We start from the raw sequence: 25377 nt of genomic DNA on the forward strand, positions 1-25377 counted from the left end.
GGGTCGAAATACCTTCAGTCACGTGATCAAACTCAACTCGACGAGGAACCCGTGTGTTTACATCACCTTGAAGACAATTTTAGAAGACGTGAACATTTCGAGAGTTTAGATCGTCGGGATTCTTAGATTTTATGCTGGAAGTGATGTCGGCAAAGTGTCGTAGATGACCAAAATTTATGCAAAGCGTCCATAAACTGTGACTATGCCGAACATGCATGGATGGGAATCGTGAGCCATGACTCAAAGAAAATCGGATATGGAATGTTGTAGCTATAACAAAGTGGTTGGTGTATAATGCTTTTTACGCCGTTGAACTTGGTGGAATGCCGTTGTTTAAAAGGGAATTATATTAATTCCTACTCTGAAAGAGATATTTAGTACTTATTGTGACATTTCCGTGGTAAACGAAGACTTACAAAAGTTTACTTCTCATCTTAATGGCTCCTCTACAGTGGTACAGCTTGGTTTGGTTCGTGCTATGTTCGTGCCTGCCAACTTCACAGCCAAAATGCGGTGGAAGAACTGTTTTAACCGATTTACAGGGAACTATTCAGGATGGACCGTCTAAATATCCAGCCAACACGTTATGTGAATGGCTCATTAGAGGTACGTGAGTTTCAATGTTAGCTTTACGTATTAAATTTGTTTGATGGCTTCGAGGAAGCTGTAGGGAATAACGAAGCACGCGTGAACCCGGAATACTCCTGTTGCGTGCGTGTAATCCACCGTTCACCTTTCGAAGATATCTTCTGCATTCAACATTTGGTGGGAAAACAAACGATACACATGTTTTTAGCTACATGTACCTGACAATTAATGAGACATGTAGTCGCTGAAACGTTTGTGATGAAAAGGTGGTTTTGATTTTATTCCCCGGTATTTAATCGTGTTAAATTAAAACATTAGCAAGTATCAGGTTTAGTTTATGCTTATATCGCTAGCCAAAGTGAATTAATTTCCGACTGGAGGGTTATTTTGAGAATTATATTAATCATGCCACATTAAGAGGAAACGGATAACAACGTTGCATTAGACACTTTGAATTTGTGTCTGGATCCGAAGGTTAAATTAATTTACAGTTGCAAAATTGTGCAGCATTCTAATTCATTGTTTTGAAAACTTGATTCGTTGAGTCCAAATTATAGGGAAAAGTGCCAAAGTGAGTATAATTTTGTTGTCATAACACGTGAACCCGTTAATTGTCAGTGGCTTTAGTTCAATTAAGCTTATTTGTGGATGTTGGTTCTTCATATTGTTTAGTATAATACTTTTACTTTTTGGGAGACAGAGATTCCCTTCTCTTTCGCTTGGTGAGAGACGAGAGGGAACCTCTGCTCACAACTGTTCGATTTCCTATTGTGCATGCGCAAACCACGTCAGCATTTCGCTTGTGGTGTGCTTTGTCATGCGAAACGTTTGCACCCAACCAAATATTTCTAGTTTAATATTTTCGGTGAATCATGTACATGAATTGCGACTTTTCCACTGTTTATTTGTGAGAGAAACTACAGAAATATTGTAAAGTTCAAAAAAGTACTGACCGATAAAAGAAACAGACAATTTAAACCAAAATTGGCTTCATCCAAGACCACAGTGGCACACTATCCAGTGTGAGCTTCGCAAACTGCAAGCCAGCTGCAGATAAACACACTTTTTTTAGATGAATTAGAACTTAAGCTTAATAACCTGCTTATCAACTCCTGTGTCATGCTCCTTTGACAATGAATAGCTTGTTAAGACGACTTAGTGTACAGCTCAATAGTTTCTGGAACTGTGCAAACAGCTTAAGATCACTTAAGATTGCCAGTTATTCATGCAACAAAAGTTTTGAATTTGATGCGTGTTATTGTGAAGACAAAGTGACTGTTTGCACAAACAACTGTGAAAAGTGGGAAATGACATATTCAAAATCTTCACTAGTGAGGGTATGGAAAATATGCCACTGAGGTCTTGGATCTATTTTTGAATGAATGTTATGAGTGGTGTATTTTCCAGTAAAACACTTGTATCATTACAATCAAACTGATTATGGATGTTCAATTCCATAACTCCTGGTCAAAATGGACCAAAAACCATGTATGTTACTGTTCGAAATTTTGGCCAAGATGCTAAAGAGATCAAGAGAATTGCACAAAGAATTTCTTTGAAAATAACAGCTAAACCTACATGTACTGAGATCTAGCAAGAACACAAAAAATCTTGGTGGCCAAAAACTTGCTGACAATCCCTCTGAGATGGGTAAGATCTTGGCTTAGATTTTCTATTGTTACCCACATGAGATCACAACATAATCATCAGGTCATAACTTGATGATGCTCGGCCAAAAGTGTTGAATCTATAACATTGCCAACAGAAATCGCGAGGTTAAGTTGACCTTGCATATGCCATGAGCCTGTATCATTGGATTATGTTGTACATGTAGGCTTACATAAACTGAGTTTGATAGCGCAGACTTGTGAACTATGTTGTAGTGTTTGTATTTTTTTCATTATATGGCTGTGTCTCACAAGGACTGGGAACTACAGAATTCACAAATTTGGTTGGCTGAAATCAATATTAACCACAGTCTAGATTTTCCGATCTAGACTGGCATCTAGCTAGACAAGTAACATTTTGCGGTGAAAAAGTTGCAAACTAAAATACAAATATGTTGACTATTTTCTTCTAAAATATTAGTAGAGGTGCCAAAAAACCTGATGAGGAAAAAAAAGTAAAGAGGTCGAACAAACTTTGGCAGATTTAAGTTTAGCTTATCACTGTTGGCAAGCGAAATGTCAGCTAGTACAAACCAGTTACATTGAAAGAATTAAAATTTTCTTGTTCATTTTGCTATATATTAATAAAACATCTTATTAACTGAGCTTAGTTGGTCTGTATGGGAGAATCTTGACCTTGGTCATGTGTACAGACCTCACTGCATTCAGTCTGTGCTCACGACCTCGGTCAAGATTCTCCCATACAGACTTCCTGCTCAGTTAATAAGAGCTAAGTCTAGAGCTGGATCATGGGTAGAGTAATGTTTCCCTGTAAATGGATACCTTCTTGCAGAGGAGTTAAAATACAGAAGTTCAAGTGTATTTTTATCTTTGTTGTTAGAAAACAATTTTTTGAGTTCTTCCACTTTCTTATCATACTGCTGGTCTTTATTTGTCAACAGGTCCATATCCCAATATTACTATTACATTAGAATTTAAAGAATTTATCACAGAATGTTCTTATGACTATGTGTTCATCCATGATGGTGACTCGTACCTTTCTCCTCTCATTGGAGCCGTCAGTGGAAAGAATTTGGTTCAAACAGTTGTGGCCCACTCAGGACAGGTAACTGTAGTTTTAAGAAGGGAAGCCTTAGAGCCGACTGGCATGAAGCAGCTAGGAGTATTTCTACTCCCCCTGGATGGGATGCTAGTCCATCACAGGTCACTCCCCCGCAATTTGTTAGGTTTCCCCAACAATTCACCGGTACCCATTTATACTCCTTGGTGGAGAGAGGCACTGTGAGAGTTACATGTAAGTATCTTGCCCAAGAACAGAACACAGTATTCCTGGCCAGGGCTCGAACCCGGACCGCTTGATCCAGGGACAAGCGCACAAACCACGAGGCAACTGCACCTCCACAACTGTAGTTTTACAAGGATGGAAATAACCCAGGGGGAGGAACTCCCATATGAAAAGGTTGAGGATGCTTATCATCTTGCTTAGTGGTATAAATCAAGGATACTGGTCTCATTTAGGGTGTTGATGACAAAAGAGCACTATTTTTGGCTGTCAAAGTATCTTTTAGGATGTCAAGGAAAAGGTTGTTGTCATTCATCGTGGTAGATGCAATAATAAAGTGTATTATTGTTTGTCTCACGATGTTGTCTCTTGAGATGTAGATCGCAACGTTTCAACTGCTTATTGCTAGTCTTCTTCAGGTGATAAGGTCGACTGATTGCACGGTATCATTTATATCACAAAGGTTGCCTGTGATTGGTGCATTTCGATCCTCCTATTGTTCCATTGTTCCAGCAAGTAGCTGTTCCCTCAGTGGTCCTCTGTTGTACCGTTCTCCTGTTGTTGTATTTTTTGATCCTGAAGCATGGATGCCCACGATCAAAAAACACAACAACAGGAGAACGGTACAACAGCGGACCACTGAGGGAACAGCTACTCGCTGGAACAATAGAACAATAGGAGGATCGAAATGCACCAATCACAGCCGACCTTTGTGATATAAATGATACTGTGCAATCAGTCGACCTTATCGCCTGAAGAAGACTAGCAGTAAGCAGTCGAAACGTTGCGATCCACATCTCAAGTGAATACATCGTGAGACAAACGATGATACACTTTATTATCTTTTAGGATGCACATGATGAAATAATAATAAAAGAAATGATCTTATTTCCATTTTTAGGCCTGATTTCCACTGGTCTCTCTCTCTCTCTTTTGCAGTCTCCTCTCCTTAACAGGAGCTGGAAGTCAAGCCTATGCCATTCTAAGTGGTATCTTTTAGGGGTCAAATAAAGCTCCAACCACGCCCAGATTGGTCTCCTTTAGGGGTTTAATTCAAATTTTCTGACGAACATCTCCGACCTTTTCATATGGGAGTTCCCCGGGGGTAAATAACTAAGCTCGTTGACTGGGTTGGGAGAAGAGGGGGGATTGTCAGAGAAATGTTTGGCCTGGTGGGGTTGTGAGGTCCTTGCAAAATGACTAGAAGCCAAATACTTTTTAATTTCCTGTTCAGCCCAACCTGACGTAATCAACAAATACTTTTCATTGATTCTGCATTGATAGATATTAATTAAACTAGTAAATATAAATTACAAGTTAGAAAGTTTTAATTATTTGCACATGTTATGTTTACACTGGGGTAGTAACATAAACATTCTAGATGTATGTGTATTACTAGTACCACATGAACTAGTGTTCATGTGGTCAGAAACTTCATTGTTGTACTCTCAAGTCTCTTCTATTGTGTTTTATACATACAATGTACCGTATCATACATACAACATTAGTGACTGAGTTGTGGTGATGTCGCAATCAGATTGCCCACCATGGAGTACATGTGTATAATTTTTCATGCATCATGGCAAAAACAAAGACAGTCAAAAAGTCAGTTTTATTTAATAGTTTGTGTTTGATCTGGTATACTTTCAATATCAGTTTCTGCAACTAGCTTTATCCACTCAATGGGTGTTTTTTGCATGTGCCTATCAGCATGTGCCTATCATCATTGTTGTCTCCCCTTCATTTTTGGGCTATCAATCAAGAAAATTGGGAGTGAGCAATCCCTGGGGAATCTGACCTCCACAGGGAATGATTCTTGCTTTCTCTCTTGCAGATGTTGATCAATCTTTACAGTGACCTCAACTACACCCTTGAAGGTTTTGATGCTAACTACACAATAGAGAATTGTACCCAGGGATGTTCTGGTCACGGCACTTGTAAGGATGGCTTCTGCCAGTGTGATGATTTTAGGCGGGGCAAGGCATGTGACTTAGAAGCATGTCCATTACACTGTTTGGCAGGAGAAGGACGGGGTGATTGCAATGCAGTAAGTTTCTGATTTACTAATTGCTTTCTCACACTATCAGTGTGCAAAAATAACACAAAACTGCTAATAAATATCTGCATAACAAATTAAGTAAAGAAAACATTATGGACATTCAGCGAGTAGGGACCAAAAAAAAACTTTCTGTACATGTAATAATGAAGTGTTCATGTAGATGTCAATTTTAGTAAAATTCTAAGCTTGACTCTAGAGTCCATTGGAATAAAAACAAAGGAGCTTACTTTCGACTATTATGGAGGGACCTTGATTCTAGCTGTGAACCTTATGTCTATGAGTTAGTCAAGTAGTGTTAAATTGTATATAGAGAAACATCAGGTCAGGTGAACACTTTATATTAGATAATACTGTTCACTATTATACGAGTATTTAATTAATTGAATGTTGCTCTAAGAAAGTAAATGAAATATATTTTGTAATATATTTTAATTTTTATACCATGCCATGGAAGATACAGCCAGTCAGAATACAGGAAAGCGGTTGTATACTCGACATCATTACATCCAACCTTCCCATCATGTGCGGTGCATATGTCGCTTTGATTGTGTTGGCCACTTTATTTTCAATGGCATGGTATAAAATAGTTATGTAATGCTCTCCTGTGGTATACCATCAAATATCCCACTTGTCACTGGTATTTTCTTGGTTTACACACAACAGTACAGATTGACAGAGCAGCTGGAAAGCTGTTGTATATGTATGGGTTATTGACCAAGTGTGAGGTCAAGATGGCTGGATATTGGCCAAGTTCTTTTTTTGCGAGTTCATGGACCGAGACGGAGTCGAGGTCCATAAACTCACAAAAAAAGAACAAGGACAATATCCAGCCATCTTGACCGAACAAGCTTGGTCAATAAAGGATTTATTATATGGCTTTCAGAGAAATTTCTCTTGCGAGAGACGGCGGGTAGTCCTGAGCGGGCAAGATAGCTCCATCTTGCCCGCTTGGATAGCCAATCACAGCACAGGATTTGATTCATCGTGCCCGCTCACGGAGCTAGCCAAATAATAATTGACATTATTGCATCCAGCCTTCCCATCATGTGCCACTCATATGCCGCATTGATTGTGATGGTCACTGTATTTTCTATGGTATGGTATAAAATAGTTATGCAACGCTCTCTCGTGGTATACCATGGAATATGTATCCCACTTGTCATATGTATTTTCTCGGTATACACACTCACCCAAAGGCTCATGTGTAAACCAACAAAATTCAAGTGAATGGTGCGATATTCCTTGGTACACCACTAAAAAGCGTTGCATAACTAGTATATACTTGATTTCATTTGCAGTCCCACGGCCATTGTGTGTGTAACCCTGGCTTCATAGGAGAGTCTTGTTCTCTTTCTACACTGACTGATTCCAAATCCAATAACTGGTTCACAATTTCATCGACATCATCTGTTTTTAGCCCCAGAACAGCACATTCAGTTGTTTATGTTGAGAAAAGTGATACATTACTTGCATTTGGAGGTATGTACATTGTTTGGTTTTGGAAAAAAAACATTGATAACACTTTTGAGATTCTTGGAAGACATGTTTTGACAGTCTCCACTGTCAAAATGTGTATTGCAGATTTAGAATATAAATTAGAACCATATCACATATAGATATAGATACACAACGTAAACAACATAAAAGATACATTTAGTAAACTGTGCTAGCAAAAGGCATTTTCTCATTTATACCGATAGTTTTTGATACAAATTATAATTCATACATGTAGGTGGTAAAAAATGTTAGTAAATATTTTACTAGTCACAAGTGTTAGTTTTTATTGCCCAATTAAATTGAACATCACATTCAAGTTGTTTTGTGCGTATTAATTCAATCAGCAGAAATCTTGTTGGTATTTCTTGATTTAATCGTACATCGGAAGTAAGATCTGCTGTCTCTTTCGGCAATGTGCAGATTTAAAACAATTTCAACAAGTTTTCTGGTAATCAGCACGAGCAAAATATGTGAATGGTGATGTGCTTTGTAAATTGTGCCTTATTATAAGGGAGTAGCCTTTTCACAGAGAGATACTGTTAAGTAATATCTGTTCCATGAACGTTTAATTACTAACAGTGATTCCAGTGACAGTAATTAATGTATGGATTTCTTTTTGTAACAGACAGGCTATCATGATTTTTAGCAGAACTTTGAAGAACAAATTCTTACGAAATCTCTCATGGTAACTTTGTTACTCGCCATGTCTGTTTCAGGTTACTCTTTAAATAAAGTGTTGGATGATTTGCTGCAGTTTGATTTTACTACTAGTCTGTGGAGTGAGGTTCATGCCGGATCTCCTAAACCTGTGAGTCACTCAACTTTATCACGTTGGTGATTGAAATATCACTTCTCTATAATTCTGATTTATGTACACTTCTTTTAAGTTAGTTAAAATATGAGAATAATTGGTGGTGTATCAAAACAATATTTGCTACTTCATAATTCTTAAAAAGTTACAGTTCTGTAGTTATTCTCAGTACTTGCCTGTTCAAAAGTGTAGTATGTAGACAATGCTGTGAATGGAAATATAATGTTTATGGTTCTTGAGAATTAATTGAAAAGCTCTAAAAACAGCAATATCTAAATTTCATAGTTGCTTGTAAATCCTGCAATTTGCAACTTCTCTTTAGAAGTAATGATCTGCTCTGAAGATGGCAACCTCAAATGTACATTTCCATCTGTATATTAGTAATAAAAGAAAATCTCCAATGATCTCAATCCAACGACTTAGATAAAAAGAACTTATTACGTTATTAATAATAACAAAGATATATATATTATTAATAATTATGTGAAAGACAAGTATTTGCATATCTACAGTCTGTCTAGGTATTTATTACAATAAGTGTTTTTCATTTGAGATAATAGTTTGAAGTAATCTGTCTGCAGGTATCTTTGCAGTCTAGAGGTAATTTATCTTCCCTCTCAGTCTGTAGTTACTAGTAGATAGTATTCTACCCAGAAGCAGTGAGTGTCTAAAAGGTTTTGAATCTCAAATTACAATGCAGTGACTGGTGTCTCTTTTAGGAATATGACATAAAGGCTGCTGCTTCGGGGCTTGAAGCAGAACAATTTTACATTATCTTTTTTCTTTCAGGTTGGGCGTTTTTCTCATACTGCAAACCTGTATCTTGATGCCATGGTGGTGTTTGGCGGAGAATTACAGGATGGCAACCTCAGCAATGGTCTTTGGCTCTATAACTTAACTCTCAACAAATGGACAGAGCTTGCTGTAAATGATATTGTTAAACCACCTCCTCTTGCTGAACACAGCGCCACTGTGGTGGACGATATACTTTATATTTTTGGTGGTGAGTTTCAAGTTATATGTACCTTCAGATTATGAATCTTGAATGATGAATTTTTTTCAGAAGGAATTATTAAAAGCCAGATCTACATGTATGCATATGTAAGGAGAATGAGAGTTGACAAAAGTTTGGCTTTTTGAATCGTACTTGCCAGTGATCAAAATCAAAGATGCTGACTGAATGCTCAGTTTAGGTTAAAATAACAATTTGCGGATCCAGGGTTGTCAAACGTTTTGAAGTTGGCAGGTGTATTGTTGGAGTAAGTGGCTGATTTTGCCCATTTTTAAAGAATCAGACAAAAAGCCCAGTAGAGATTGTTAGCTGAGATTGTTAAGTTATTTATCAAACATGAAAGAGTGTAGTGATAAGTTAATAAAGATGGTGAATTTTAAGCTCGGTAATGAAATGTGAAGGTGAATTAATCAGCATGACACGAGCATGGGACAAAGAAAAATTCTGTGTCCCCGACAGGAATTTTTCTTTGTCCCACACTCGTGTCATGTTGATTAATTCACCTTCACATTTCATTACCGAGCTTAAAATTTGCCATCTTTATTAACTTATCACTACTCACAATGACTTCAATGGTGTTGATCCTAGCAGTATACAGGACACCTGTCATATATGAACTCAGTTAAATGACCTTGCTCTCCATGAGTTCTCATAGCTCAGTGGATAGAGCGCCCGCCCGGTGTTCGGGGGGTCATGGGTTCGATTCCTGTCAGGGACTCAGAATTTTTCTTTGTCCCACGCTCGTGTCATGTTGATTAATTCACCTTCACATGAAAGAGTGTGTTTGACCACATTTCCAAATACTGAGGAGAGAGTTGAAAAAAAGATGCACAGCAGAGTATTTTTGACAAACCTCAAGGTGTTTTGAAATGTAGTAAAACATTGTCTTGAGTGTTTGAAATATCTTCTCAACTGAAACTGAAACTAAGGAGAAAATGGAGAAATAAAATCGAAAAAATCTATGTTGATCAGATCATATCCAAACATCATCACTGTCATGATTTCTTTTATTTAAACTTGATGAGTTATTTTTAATAATTCATTAAAATAAGTTTGAGAAGTATGGTGATTTTGCTGTTAACCAGCTTCTTTTGACAACCCTGAGCATTTAATTTATTATAACTAAGTTGTTTTTGTTTTAACAACAGGTCGCACCAGTAGTGACCCGTTTTCTTCGGACATGTACTCATATTCATTATCAAGTCAAACTGGTTGGAGGAAGATTTTATACCACAGTGGGAATGAACTGCATTTGCGTATGTTGGGACATACAGCAGTTTATTATGCTGATCTGCATTCTCTTGTTGTCTTTGGTGGATATGTTCCTTACAGCGCAAGGTATCGTAACTTCCTCTCAGACTATTGTGTTCCAGAAAACATCCATTCCCACTTCCTACTCAGGAAGGTTTTTTTTTTCTTGCCCACCTCACTCCCTTCCCAAATTCCCTCTGGAAATATCCAGTTTGGGTTCATACTTGCCTTAAAAAATATTAGATTTTGAGAGCCCCCATGGAATTTTTTTCAATAACTTCCCCCAATTTGGGCAAGTATCCATGGATATTTTCTGGAACTGCACATTGATGAAGACGATGACTGTTAAGAGGGCTTTAAATTAAGTTTTTAGAGCCCTAGGAAATCACTAGCTAGACATATTTGCCAGTAAAATTTCTTTCCACTTGCAAAACAAATAAATGCATTAGTTGGTAAGTTTATGTTACTTAGTGTTTCCGTATAAGACCCTGTAAACTAACCGTGGAATAGGTGACAACAAATTTAGTCAGTGGTAAATTTTCTAGCTAAATAATTTCCACTAACAATGATTCATTTCTCTTTCTGTTAGGAGAAGTGATCACTCTAACAGACTTCTTGCATTTCATCTTGATCATCAAGTGTGGACCGAACTCTCTGTCGCAGGAGATATTCCCAGAGGTCGTTCATTTCACTCTGCAGTTTTGGTTGGCGACTACTTAGTTATTTATGGTTAGTTAATTTTTTTGGTACTAGAATAGTTTAGATACGTAATGAAAAGTATTTATTTATAATTTATTAAAGACGGGAATGATCACTGCAGTTACGTACACAACTTAATTGAGAATTTGTGAAATTTAAGCCTGAAAAAAAAATCAGGCTTGAACAGGATGTTTTTAACCACAGGTGATTTAAAGAGGATTGAATGCAAGGGGCTGGCCCTAGCAAAATGTTTAATTTTTTGGGGCTGCTTCATGGCCGCTTTTGTACTCTGCACTCAATCTGCGTGCTCAAAGAAAAAGAACCTATAGCAAAGAACAGACTATGTGTATTTTTACCGGTAACTGAAGATGCGTGTGCTTTTTTTTATTGAATATCAGGTGGAAATGTCCATATACATAGAAAAGAAGAAATATGTCATGACAACAAGCTTTTGTTCTACCATCTGAAATGCCACAAGTGGATTTCACCATCAATATTTGATGCTCTGTCTCCTTCCCCCGGCAATCTACAGCAAGGAAGGTTCTCTCACAGAGCTGTACTGCGGAATGGATCAGTCATGCTTGTTGTGGGAGGATTTAGTGGGTTGCCATTGGGTGATGTCTTAGGTTTTAAATTGCCTATCGCCATTGCAGAAAAGAGTTCTTCAGGGGGGCACTGTGAAGGTTACAGTACTGAGAAGAGCTGCATAGAAGACCCAGAATGTGGGTGGTGTAGTAAATCATCCAAGTGTCTCAGCTTAGATCAATCAGCAAGTTGCAGTGCAACTCTCTCGACAAGTTCCTGTTCTGGACCATGTGCTGTGCATGTGCAATGCAGTGCTTGTTTATTAGTTGGCGGTGCAAAATGCGGGTGGTGTGTCGAGGACAGCAGATGTTACCCGAGAGATTCACGGACAGGTGCCTGTCAAACTGTCACTAACAGTAATGTGGAGACAATCCGAGGCTGGTGGGGTGATACAGGACATTTTCTTACATCACCAAATGAGTGTCAAACCAGGGATTATCCACCAGGAATCACTGTTATTGAGAATGTTGAATATCCAAACAGTTCTTTTCCTGATGGTGTCAGGATTGTCTTACAATCAGAAGTTGAAATTTTCCGTGAGGGGGTATTAGACAAAGTGCGCATGACTCAGCTGAAGGGATTTGTATATCCCTTTAGGTACCAGCCAGTGCCGTGGAAGTCTTACAAATTGTATCTTGAGCTTAACAATGCCGGAAACAGTAACGTTTCATTGTGGCTCAGCACTGATGATACAGAGGCAAATAGTGTAAGTACAGCATCCTTCCAAACTAGCGTTTCATGTCTGAGTGAGCAAAAGTTTCCTCCCATTCCTCCTGGAGGACACTCCCCTGTGATATGATAGAGTTGCTTGTAGGAAAGTTTTAACCCCCTGTAAAAGGGGCCAGAATCTTGTTTTGTGGGTGTAGCTTAAGTTCATCTCCACCCCTCAAGAGGGTCCTTTAAAGCTACATCATCAGTTTAGAATGATTCTAGTCAAATCTCAGATGTGCCAATTGCAGAGGAAGAAAAATTTGTTTTTGAGCTTTGTTTTAACATGTCTTTTTTGTTTACCCCTACCCCCAGCAACAAAAACATTTTTGTGTAAGAAAACAAGAACCTGTTTACACCTTACATGTAAACACCAATTACAGTCGAACCCCTGTGGCCATCTATTAAAAGGCCACCCCTATATTGATTAGGTGGCCAGTAATCAAAGTCCCGATGAGGCCTTTTCTATTGTTTTTACCTCTATTAAGCAGTCAGCCCCCTTTTAAGTGGCCACTATCCATTTACCTGGGAGTGGCCATTTAATAGGGGTTCAACTGTATATTAGTATCACCCAACTAGTGGACTAATGCAAATCCTGCATTTTAATTGGCAATGCTACTTGAGGACCTGTTACTAGTAGTCCTCAAGTAGGGCAATTGGCGCAATCGAGTGTAACGCTTTCTTCATTTTATTCCCAAATAAATATTTCTTCAACTTGCATTTGCTAACTTTATTATTGCCTTTTCTGTCCGACTAGTTGGGTGATACTAAAACAATTAGACCCTACGCCCTTAAGGACCATGGGTCAGTAGCCCATTCGGCTTTGCCTCATGGGCTATAGACCCGTAGTCCTAGCGGGCTACAGGTCTAATTGTTAATGAGAACCTTTTGAAGCTACTTGGAAAAATGCAGGTTTTTATGTGCAGTTTTTAGTGCAGAATGCACTATTGGGATGGTTTTGGGGGCTGCCTGCCGCTAAAGCAATAAGACGCGAAAGTGTAAACTTTAATGTTTGTTTAATTAATTAATTTCAATTAATCAATTAGTCTAGAGACAAGGAAATGGTGGGGGTGAGCTGGGAAAGATACACGTGTACCCTACGTAAAACGTGTCCTATCTGCGTCAGTTAGGAGTAAACCTTGCAAAGCTATATATTTGTTTCAAGTAACCCCTTGCTCTCCCTGTGGTACTATTCTCTTAAGAACAAAACCAATTTGCTCTAAATGCGTGTGCAGATTAGTTAGCGTTCATGTCTTCTATACATTAGGTGGAGGTTACATTGCATATGGTATGACACAAATGTTGAGTAGTTTTCCTTATGGTAGAACCCAACGTGTAAGAGGCATGCGTTCTAGCATCGCAAGTGTTATATACCATGTTTCCACAAGGTTTTTTATGTCATGCAATGTCAGGTACTAGGTAGTGCCACTTTTCCCTTTTTAGTGCAAGAGTTAAGCGTATCTTTTAGAATTACCCACAGGTCAGTTCAACAAATATCATCTGCTGTTTTCAAACTACAATAGTATGTTTGTCAGGGTTTAAATAAAGAAGGGAAATGTGAAGTTTCTCATTAGCGGCCTATTTATTTCTTGCCTTAACTGCGTCTGTAAGAGAGACCAAAATGTTCCTGAGTTAGTGGCTTTAACATTCTGCAAATTGTAAATTTGTGACAAAAGAAACCAGGAAAGTGCTCAAATATTGCTGCAGACTCTGTGGCACCTAATGAAAGTGCAAATTAATTTAATCAGTCTTTGAGAAGACTTGTTCATCGATGCAGGATAATATCGGTCAAGTAGCACTGTTTACCCTCAATACTTCTCATTGAAATGCTTCCCAGTGGTATCAGTCGATATTGTTGTGTATTAATTTTGAATTGTTTTATTGTTGACAACAAAGGTGGCAACAAAAAAAAGAAAGTGGTATTCCATGACTATCTGATAATTAAATTAGTTCTTGTTCATCTGTGATAAGAAAATTTGCGAAAAAACAAAATTGTTTCTCTTCCATTTCTTTGTCAGATATTTAACTTTCTTTCATTTATCCCCCAAAACAAGCTCATCTTCCGTGTGTTTTGGAGAAAACGAATTTCATGTTACATACCTTTGCGAGGAAAACAAAAGTATCAAGTTACAAAGTTGGCATGAAGAGCTAAATTGTCATGTTTGTTCAACGTATTATTGAATTTAAAATGAACGAGAATCATCATAAAACACCAGAGTAAAATTTAAAGGCTGTCGTGACAAACAGTAATTGTACGTAATTTTCGGACCTTGAATGAAAATACAACCGTGAAACGTACTCACTACTAAGGGGAAAAGCCCTAGCAGACTACCAAGGTAGATACAAACCAGAAGTCAACCAAGCAGGGGTGAGTACTTATGGGACTACTGTGCCAGAGCTATCAATTGCAGTCTACACTATCTGAGATTGTCTCACTAGTTTTACTGTATTCATCTATGCCATAGTATTTGTTGTTAAAAACACTATGTTTCTTTTCCCATCAGGAGTTGGTGGCTCACTGTAATTCTCAGTCATGCTTGGAAAGAGCCATGCGTAGCAATAATCAGCCCCTCTTCCCATCTCCGTCAGAAAGCAAGAGATATTATATCAGAGTAGACATCGACAAGCAGATTGGATTTGGGGACTCCACAAATTCTGACTTAAGTATCGAATGGAATCGAAATGCTACACCTTACGATTCAGTGGTAAGCTCAATCTCCATAATTTTACCTATTATTCTATGCATTGACTGCCCGAAAACCTACCCACATGTGTTATACTTCTCATCAAAAATACCTGTAAGTTGTTATTCCTCAATTTTCTAGCTACAGTACCCCCACTCAGTAATGTTCCCCATCCCCTCAACAACGTGAGATTTTGGCCTGTTTAGGTCATGACCAGAACAGTTTTACTGAGTTTTACAAAGTTTTTCTCACCAAAAAGCTTACAACTACAGTGTATAAAATTTCCATAACCACAATTTGACTTCTTCTGTGATCTAGTACTGAACAGATGCATGGTAACATGGAATCTATTTGTTTTATATCATATGTTTTATTATTTAATGAGATTGTCTACTGTAAATTGCGGCTGACATGTATAACCCCCCCACCGCTGCTTATAAGCATCCTGCCCTGGTTATAGGCCCACCTACTTATAATAAGCCCAAAAAAAATCAGTTATAAGCCCCCCCCCCCCACCCACCCCACCCCTCTAGCTCAACTTGTTTTGAATTCATGTTAACATTAACAATGATGTTTTAAAAATTGATTAAAAACCAGTAAATAAAAAACCTTTTTCAATCAACACAGCTATTAGTACCTCTTTTCAAAATGTTTTTTTATTCTGGTTATAAACCCCCTTGGATATAAGCCCCTCCAGTTATAACCACGTTTAAAATCCCTTACGAAGTTGTATAAACCTAGGGCTTATAAGTGGCAGTTTACAGTATACACATTTTGAGGGGTCAGGAGAGCAGACAGCTTTGAAGGTATAAAATTTTATTGTGACCTTTTTTCTTGTTTGGTAGCCTTTGACTGCACAGTTCCTCCAACCTTTTGCCAGTTCAGATTGTTCTGTGTACACGACGTGCCTCGCTTGCATGACTGATGCATCTTGTGGTTGGTGCATGACGTCATGTATGTCACGAAATACTCCAACTGGGTCATGTCAGGACAGTGACGGAAATACAAGAAATTTGACTTTGAATGCAACTGCGTGCACATTATGTTCAGACCATGTGGACTGTCACTCTTGTGTTCAGGTGGATATTAGATATTTGGAGGGGGGCATTGCTTAGGGAAATTAAGAGTGTCGTATTAGAGTATCGTATAACCAAAACCAATGAAAGTAATCATTCTGGGCAATCACAAGGGATACAGACAATCAGGTCAATACAGTGATCAGTCAAAACATGTACATGTATGCAGCATACACCAAACTCGGGAAATGTGCGACAACTTTTTTTAAGCCACTTGCTTAGCATAGTAATTTAAGATGAAAGCAACTGCAAACCACTGTTATCTCACTAGTGTAAATTATGTTTTTTCTGTGGTGTGGTTTGATGCATGATTATTTTAAGGGAGGCACAACTGGTAGTATAATGGTTAGCACACAGGACAATAGACTGTTGGTTCAAGCCACAGCCAGGGTCATTGTGTCATGTTCTTGGATAGGACTCATTACTTTCGTGGTGCCTCTCTCTCCACCCAGGTGTATAAGTGGGTGGTAGCAAACTGAAAGAGGTTACCCTAGAGGTTACCCTGTGATGGACTAGCACTGGGAGGGAGTAAAAAAATGCTGGTCACTTCATGCTTCTGAATGCACAGCTAAGCACCAGCCTGATGAAAAACTAGGCTTTAATACAGACCAGCCTTTTGTTACTGAAATGAACTTAAGTTTACCAGCTGCTGTTCTGGCATATAGCCCACTTGCCTGTCCTCTGGCTGAGGTCTTAAGACCAGACTGACGAAAGTGACAAATTGTGCCTCCATAGCAATTTTCCAGAGCTATTTAGAGACACATTTGAAGACAGACAGACAGGGGAATGTACATGGATTACCCAATTCACAAAGCTGAAATTAAGAGAAATGTGTAGACTACAAGTAGTCCCTCTTGTGCTCAGTCCGTTAAGAAAGACCGTCACCTTTCACGTGCTTCTCACCTCAAGGATTTCACACGGCCAGTTTTTCGCATGGTTTTCTTTCACATCATGCACGGCGGACTAAGTGAAAGAGGGACTACTCAAAATGAGTGGACTACTTGAAATATGTGGCGATCCCGAAGGAGGATTGATCTTTTGATCTTGGGATTGATTTTCAGGGTTGAAATTTGAGGCTTTTATTTGTTTTCAGAGTGGTGACTGTGACTGGGGCATAGCCAGTCCTATTCTTGGCTGTTATCGTAAAGGACGGCCATTAGACAGTGTAATTCAGAATTGCGGTAGCCCTTGTTCAAGGTATTAATCTTGTGATGTATCATTCATTGAAGTTAAATAGCTGAGTGTTGTGAAAATTTTACACAATTCTGTTTCATACAGACTGGTTTGTCTAAGTGCAGAATGCTCTTGCTAACACCATGGTGAGTTTGGCTGTTAAATGATAAGGAGGAACATGCTAACCCTCCATCATGTAAAATCTCTCATGGAGGGGGGGTGCTGGGGGGGTGGTGTTCGCATTACACAGAACAGGGAATAGAATTTGTCTTCTGTCTCGTCAACATGAATGAATTTGGTCAAAATTAATGTACATTGCATGTTTGTGTGAAACAAATTATCTCCTGTGGCAACCTCACTTGGTTGGCCTGTAACAACTTTAACCTGTACTGGGACATGTCTGATTTTTTGCACTCAATGGCAGCTTTTTGTGTTAGTAGAAAATGTTTTACCTACAACTTTTGGGTATGGGAGATTATAGGATTAATGTTTCTTTATTAGTAACATTTAATTTTTTTTTAAGTAGCTTAAAATTGCAGCCAAACTTAAAGTTATAGTTTTCTTCTTATAAATGGTTGAAGAAATTGTAACCATTTTATATGTTTTGTCTTAAAACAGCCGCAAAACCTGTAATAGTTGTTTAAGTGACAAAGTTGGATGTGCTTGGTGTGACAAAACACAGAGCTGTTTTGTATTTGGAACATACAGGTCACGGTATCCTTTTGGGCAGTGTTCTCACTGGATTGACAGGTGGGTCGAATGTAAAGCGTCATTCTTTCTTAAAGCATCTAACATCCAAATTCTGTCTTTTTATGGTTACTCTTTTTCTAATACATGCCCTTACTCCAATTAAGTGGGGCATGTCAGTCTACTTGAGTTAGGTGTAGCTAAGTGGATTGACCACACAAAAAAAAATAACGTCATTCAAACAAGGGCCTCTATTCGAGTAAAACACCTCAATTCTAACGGGTGGCTCCATTATAATAAGCACCCTTTAAAATGTCCCCTCAACTAACTTTACTTTAGCAACAGGTCTACTATGTATATGTAAGCATCCTGGCTGAGTTATTCCATGGTAAAACCAGGTTTAACTCCTCTGCCACACTTGTAAATAGCCAACTTGTTTGCCTTCTGCCAACTGGCATTTTTAACCATGCTACTGTGTGTATGAAAATTAAAAGTTGTCTTCTCTTTTTTCGGGATTCTTTCCAGGTTAAAATTGATTTTAAATTGATGCTTTGGCGGCTAGTTTAACTGGCCTTCTTCAGGAATTAACAAAATAAATGTCAATATGGAAAACTGATGTTTTTGGTTTGCAACTGCACCTTGAGACATGTTGTGGTTGTAATGCAAAAACATCATTGCACCACAATTAAATTTGCTGCACTGTCAATTTAAAATAAATTTTAACCTCAGAAGAATACCCTCAAAAAAGAAATCAACTTTTTATTCTTATAGATGAGAAGTGAAAGTCTCAGAGATACAATAATATTGTGTCATGCTTAATTCAAATCATTTGTTTCTCAAAATCTCTTGGCCCAGCTGGCCTTTGTGTTATACACACTGACCAGAGTAAATGAAGTCTATTTATTGATACAGCCAAACCTCTATTAAGCGGCCACCCTTATTAACTGCCCAGTTATGAAAGAATGAAGTTATTGTCATTAAAATACTGCAAAGAAAACCCCTATTAAGCCGCCACCTCTATTAAGTGGCTGCTGGCATTTATGTTTAATTGCGTTTTTCAAATGCACAATTTCTATTTTAGTACCAAAGAGGGACAATGCCTGAATTGTAGCAAGCATACAAATTGTAAAAGTTGTTTGGCAGACGTCAGATGTGGCTGGTGTGGAAATGATTATGACCCACGTATTGGAAGGTATTTAGAAATCAATCTGCTATTGTATTCTTCATTTTCTTGTTATTTTTCTCAAAGCAGTTAATTTCAAATCTCACCCTGGGTAATGGAGATCACTTAACCTTAATTAATGACTGGATCATTGGATAATGCAATTCAAGAGTTCTCATTGGCTTAGCTATCATGGTATATGATCCATTAAACCATGCTCTACAAGTATGGTAAGGATACGCCTAGTTTTTAGGGGTGTTTTATTTTTATTTTATTTTAGTTTCCTATATTTTGTGGGCATTTTAATAAACAATTATTCCACTTGCGTATGTTGGATATGAGACGATTATAGACAACGCGTTTTGTAGCGTCTCATTGGCTATCATCTCATTTTCAACATGCACTTGTGGAATAATTGTAAAATAACCTTCACTGAATGGAACGTATTTACACAAATCCAGATCTTGTAATTCTGTTGAAGTCTGTGCTAGTTTTGGAACACTCCTTCATTTTGACCATAGCCTTATTTTGTTGCCGTAATCTTTATTGCAACTACCAAATTGGTCTAAAAACAGAGAAACACCCGAAAACAGCGTGGACTACATTATTGTGTTATGCCATCTTGAATTGTGTTTAAACATTCAGTAATTCTTAGCTATTGGTTTGAGGTTGTGAGCAAATCATGATTACAGTTATTCGGCTTAACATTTTAAATTAGAATCAAATACTCACTTTGACTGTAAGACTCATTGTTAGCAAGAAACATTTAAGTTTTCTTCTTTTTTTCTAAGAGAACTGGAAAAAGTGTTTCTCATGTTGCCCTGTTTTGTAGTAATCATGCTGGACTTTGAGATTTTGATGTCAGTCTGTACTTTGAGCCCTGATATCTGCGCTTGTGTTTTTGCTGGGAGAATGTTCCAAGAATCTTAAATGGAAACTGGGTAGAATTACAATCATTTTTGTACCACTAGGCCTGTGACTGCTTCAGTTTCTGTTTTGTGCCAGTAACTAGGTCATGTCCAAGCAAATTCTCCCTACAAGTACTATAAGACATGAATAGAAACAAGTTAAGGAGAATAGACCTTTTTACCGATATGGTGGACATTTTGAATAGCTATTATGGGATGCGCAGGGGGTAAACACGTACTAATTTACCCCCTGAACATCCCATAATAACTATTTGAAACAATGGATTTTAAAACGGCCGCCGTATTGGTAACAAGGTCCATTTACGTATGCGTATGGTTGCCATGATTTTTTACTTACAATGCATCTTCTGTTAATTTCTGTCAGATGTTATGCAGGGGATTTCAACTCACCTTACAGTGGACAGTGTGCAGATATATTTCCAACAAATGGAAGGTAAGCTCAGACTGCTACCAGTTTTCCTTGTCACTAAACATCACTAACTTAGTTTTCACAGTGTGCAGTAGATTGAGAAAGAAATTATTAAATAATTGTGTAACTCACTCACATTATAATACTTCAGTTTTGGAGACAGAGGAACAGGAGCTAAAACTGGCTTTTAAGTGCTAGTCTTTTCAAATTTCTACCCCTTGCAATTTTATGGGTACCGTAGTGAATTCCACTTAAGATTAAAAATGGCGTTTTCCGTTATGAAATATCTGTATTAGTTCCGGCCAGCAGGAGGGTAACTGGTTTTCACATGTGGGCAAAACTTTTGGAACCAAACTTCTTCATAAGAACGACTTTCCTCCAGATGGTCAAACCAGGAGGGCAAAATCATCCCCACAGCCAGTCAATTTACCCGGTACCCAGCACTTAATGAAACCCTTGCACACCTGAAAACATACCAATTGAAGATGTAAATCTTAAAATCTACTGTTATTTTTTTTTTCCAGCACTGTTTGGTCGTATCCAGAGTGTCCAGATGTGGACGAGTGTAAGTTAGGCATTGCTCAGTGCCACCATAATGCAACTTGTGTCAACATGCCCAACTCGTTTAACTGCATCTGCAACAGAGGGTTCACTGGTGATGGTACAGTAGCTTGTAACAAAACGTAAGTGATACTTCACAGGAAGTGTGGTATATGTTTGGTGGGTACCGGTTTGTTCTGTAAACCTAGAGATATTCAATTGTTGCTCAGGTTGGGAAATTGACTTTGGGTCAAAATACCCAATTAACTTGCCCACTTGAATTGACAAGTGAACGTAATGCTTTTGACAGTTTGGTGAAGGCAGCATGGTCAAGTGGTTTAGGTCGCTGGATTTGAAACCTGGAGGTCCCTGGTTCAAATCCTCCTCCCTTCCTCTCTCTGGATTTGTTCTCGGTGGCCCAGAGTTCAACTCCCGCACCGCGAATGAATGACAAAGCACATGCAAGGGATTTGATTTGGCCATGTATAAAAATAATTTTAAACTAGAGGAAACCTGAAAATAGCAGTTTACTACATTAGAAAAACACCAAAGAGATAATAATAAACCATATAGGAACAAGGATGGTTAAGGATGGAGAAGATTGACACGGATTACAAACAATGAACTTGAAGAATTTAGGCTTAACTTTTCAAGATACGAAACTGTGACGTAGTTCCTTTAACAGGAGAGGTTGCCATTGGTGTTGGAAACATACTTAAGTTTAACGAAAATAAATCTAATCAGTCTTTTTTTTTCTAATTCAGATGCTATCATGACTGTGGTGATCATGGTGTTTGTGGAGCTGACTTCGTTTGTGATTGTAATCTTGGTTGGTTGGGTGAAAACTGCAGTATTGATTGTGGCTGTAATGGACACAGTGACTGTTCAAAGGGCATTGGTATTTGTGACAAGTGTCAAGGTAAAAGGATATCGTAATAAGTTGAGTTGTAAGCCAGAAGAAATTTTTCTTAAAACCCGCCTTCGTGGCTTACAAACCTGGTTGAAATTGTCATCAAACTGACTGACCACACGATCAGCTGACCAACTGGCCCACAGACTGACCCACCGACTGACCGGCAGACTGACTGTTTGACTGACGGGGGGACTGATGGAGCACGTGACCGACCGACCGGCCGACTGACCGACTGACCGACGGATCGACCAACCAATTGACTCACCGACTGACTGACCAATTGGCCAACTGACTGATCAACTGACCAACCGCCCACCCGACCAACTAACATCCTCAGTTTCAAATCTTCTTATTGCTAACCTTTGCGAACGGATGCCTTCTGTAGGTTAACACTAAATAAGTGGACACTTCGTCTTGGTCCCTGCCACGTACAGACACTACATTCTTAACCTACGTAACATGACACCTCTTCTAAGCGGACAGTTTTTCTTGTACTATGGCTGTCTGCTTACGAGAGCTTCAACCGTGAATGGCCTTCAACAAACTCAAGATGTTTACCCCTCGTCTAAACGATTACCCACTGCAACCTCCCCGGGAGACATGCCTTTCTAGTACGTCAATGCATTTGCTCTTTATCATAGATTATACTCGAGGTATGCACTGTGAATTTTGCATTCCTGGAACGTTTGGTAACGCAACCACTGCTGAAGGTTGTAAACCTTGTCAGTGCAATGGTCACGGTGATCCAGAGCAGGACTTTTGTGACATGGTGACAGGGAAGTGCTTCTGTGCTGACGACACCATGGGGGACAATTGTGAAAAATGTAAGCCAGGACTCAAAGGAGATCCCAAGTAAGTAGTTGAACTTGCATTTAGTTCTTTAAATCTATAATTTGCGTCGACCGCGGGCAAATGCAAATGCGAATAATTCACGGCAGTTAAGTTTGAACCACTCTAATCACATCAAAACTTTCCAAATGGTCAGTTGAAAATAATAACTACTTATTAACCGAGAGTGAGGTCTTTATGGGAAAATATCAAACCGAGATCTTGCCGTTTTGAGCGAGCGAAGTTAGTTTTGTCAGGACTAACTTTAACTCTTGAATCCTACTTGTAGAAATGGTGGCTTGTGTTTCCATGAGTGTGATACTCGAAGTATCCTTACTGACGTCACTCAAGGTTTCATTTCAACACAGCTGGGTGCAGGGGTCACGATCAAAGCAACAGCCAGTTGTCTGTGGCTGATTTCCTCATTAAGTAACAGCAGTCACGGTGTGGTTTATGGTCCTTCTCCTCCACCGTTGGAGAGCAGAGGACAGATAACTCTCACTTTTAAGGAGCTGCGCATCAGCTGCTTGACGGATCACGTCGATGTGTATGACGGTTTGCCGCCATTCATACTGGGCGACTCGTCACCAGTCCGGTCGTTTTACAAGCTTGGCTCGTTCTGCGGCTGGGATGGAGCTGAACTGAAATCCGTAACAGCCACACTAGGGAACATGGTAGTTCTTATCACAGCTAACTTAAGTTCTGATGCACTGTCGAAGAGTTTCAGTGCAAAGTTCAGTGTGAAGAAATGCCCCGGCCTCTGCGATGGAAATCAGAGATGTGTCATGTCGTCCCGTGGGGAGGAATGTGTTTGCTTAGAGGGGTGGACTGGGGACAACTGTGACCAGCCGGTGTGTCCAAACAATTGCAGTTTATCACTGGGTCAGGGCCAGTGCAACCTTGTAAGTAGAATACTTGTAACAGGCACATGAGCATTATTACGCTTCTGTCATATCTTGGTTCCGTAGCAGGCGTTAAAAAGGGGAGGGGGAGGCAAAGTGCGGCCCGTTAACGCCTGCAACGCAGGCTATCTGATTTGCGGACCTCTTCACACTCACACGATTCTTCTCCCACTCAATAGACGTCTTCTGTTTAACCTGAACATTGATCTTTGTAGCCTGTGTGGCAGGTGTAAACAGGGAGAGACTACAAAACAAGCAGTACCATAAGCATTTCCTTCTTTCTCTACCCCCTTGAGGTAGCATCATAAACGTTTCTCCTCCTCCCCCTAAGCAATGCCATAAGCATTCCCTTCTATCTACCCCACCTCCCCAAAGCAACACCATAAACGTTTCTTTTCATCCCCTAAGTAGTAACATTACAATTCCCTTTTCTCCACCTACCCCCTCAAAACAGCACCATAAATGTCCCTCTCCACTTCCTAAGCAGTACCATAAGCATTCTTTTCTCTTCACTTCCCCCAAAAAACAGCACCATAAGCTTCCGTCCCCTTCCCCGAAGCAGTTCCACAAGCATTCCCTTGTCACTCCAAGCACTACCATAAATGCTCCCCAATTCACCATGCAGTAACTGAGCATTCCCTAGCCTCCACCCCAAGTGAAACCACAACTATGTATGTATCCATTACCCATGCCAGTCGTATGAAAATTGAGCTATCTGGTGCAGTGTCCCAGCACTCATTCACTAAACTGTCATCAACAGACTCTAGGTGGTTGTATCTGCGCTGATGGTTTCACCGGTCCAGACTGTAGGCAGGTCATCACTCCCGGTACAGTCCTGTGGGAAGTCCTCAGTCATGGACCTAGCCGTAACATGAGCACTGATTACTTGGCACGGATGGGCCACACCATGGTACATGTTCCCGGAGTCTTACTGGCTTATGCAGGTTACTCACTCACCCATGGACTGCTGAATGATCTTCAGAGTTTTAATCTGAGCTCCAGTACTTGGTCACTTGTAGAAGTTAATCAGCTGGAAGGTAGAATTCCTTCTGCTCGATATCTCCACTCTGCCGTGTTTTATATCGTGAGTATTAACCATACATTACTTGCAAAAATTTTCGGACGATTTTAATTTCGAACAAGAAAAGCCGAAAAAGTCCGAAAATAGAACCGTCCGAAATTTTTAAGCGTCCGAAATATTTACTGTATAGCATAAAACTTTTATGTAGCTCCAACACTCCAACTCATGGAGCGAACTCTAGTTGAGACACTGCTTCAGATACTTAACGAATAAATCCCCTGGATGTTATCTTAGTCGGTTCATGCCACAGTGATGCGAAGTAAAGCACTTGAAACCTTATGAACCTTTTCGTTATTCTTGATTCTCAACGCGATAATTTATTTTGTGCGAATCTTTCAGGATTCTATGCTGTTATACGGAGGGATGACAGAGAATGGCGCTGATGACACTTTGTGGTCTTTTAACGTAACATCACTTCGTTGGAGTAAGGTATGGACAAATGTTAAGTGTGTATTTAATGTTCAGTGGAGCCATGATTGAAACAAACTGCATTTCTGTGGAGCTTCGTCGTGGAATGAGACTTATATGGTCGAATCTCGGACGTGTTCAGAAAAAAGCTCCCCGGTATTACGGTTTTCAGCGTTATTGAACGATGTGCTGATCCTTTCACCTCGTTCTTGTACTTTCTTAACAAGGGAATATGTTATCTCAGGTTAGGGTGAAATAGCACGACCCTAGAAAATTGTACCACAAGCCAGAGGTTTGAATCTGGGACAAAGTGACTAGAGACTACCTTAAACGGCCGTTCCTGTTTTTATCGTGTATTACAGTACGGCTTACCTTATGCTTGATTGCGTTTGATATTCAAACTTCATCTCAAGCCTCGTCTGCACAAATTTCTTCTCAATTCTCTGCTCCTTCAAGCTGCTTGTA

At 39.2% G+C, this 25377-nt stretch overlaps 1 protein-coding gene across 1 annotated transcript in view; it reads left to right on the forward strand.

The window, feature by feature from the left end:
* Positions 1-25377, forward strand: part of LOC110050329 (multiple epidermal growth factor-like domains protein 8) — a 35987-nt gene continuing 10610 nt past the window's right edge. The window contains exons 1-21 of the mRNA XM_089293267.1: positions 1-606; positions 3158-3321; positions 5333-5545; positions 6856-7036; positions 7771-7862; positions 8655-8868; positions 10026-10215; positions 10718-10857; positions 11226-12118; positions 14625-14825; positions 15650-15883; positions 16974-17077; positions 17672-17803; positions 18822-18932; positions 20196-20264; positions 20765-20923; positions 21545-21699; positions 22335-22545; positions 22811-23423; positions 24184-24507; positions 24844-24933. Coding sequence (XP_089149393.1) covers positions 438-606; positions 3158-3321; positions 5333-5545; positions 6856-7036; positions 7771-7862; positions 8655-8868; positions 10026-10215; positions 10718-10857; positions 11226-12118; positions 14625-14825; positions 15650-15883; positions 16974-17077; positions 17672-17803; positions 18822-18932; positions 20196-20264; positions 20765-20923; positions 21545-21699; positions 22335-22545; positions 22811-23423; positions 24184-24507; positions 24844-24933 — 4659 coding nt within the window. The 5' untranslated portion in view covers positions 1-437. The remainder of the gene's footprint in view (positions 607-3157; positions 3322-5332; positions 5546-6855; positions 7037-7770; positions 7863-8654; positions 8869-10025; positions 10216-10717; positions 10858-11225; positions 12119-14624; positions 14826-15649; positions 15884-16973; positions 17078-17671; positions 17804-18821; positions 18933-20195; positions 20265-20764; positions 20924-21544; positions 21700-22334; positions 22546-22810; positions 23424-24183; positions 24508-24843; positions 24934-25377) is intronic.

The sequence above is a fragment of the Orbicella faveolata genome, unplaced genomic scaffold (genome assembly GCF_042242905.1).
Source record: "Orbicella faveolata isolate gen_17 unplaced genomic scaffold, um_ofav_v1 contig_25, whole genome shotgun sequence".
Classification (NCBI taxonomy): Eukaryota; Metazoa; Cnidaria; class Anthozoa; order Scleractinia; family Merulinidae; genus Orbicella; species Orbicella faveolata.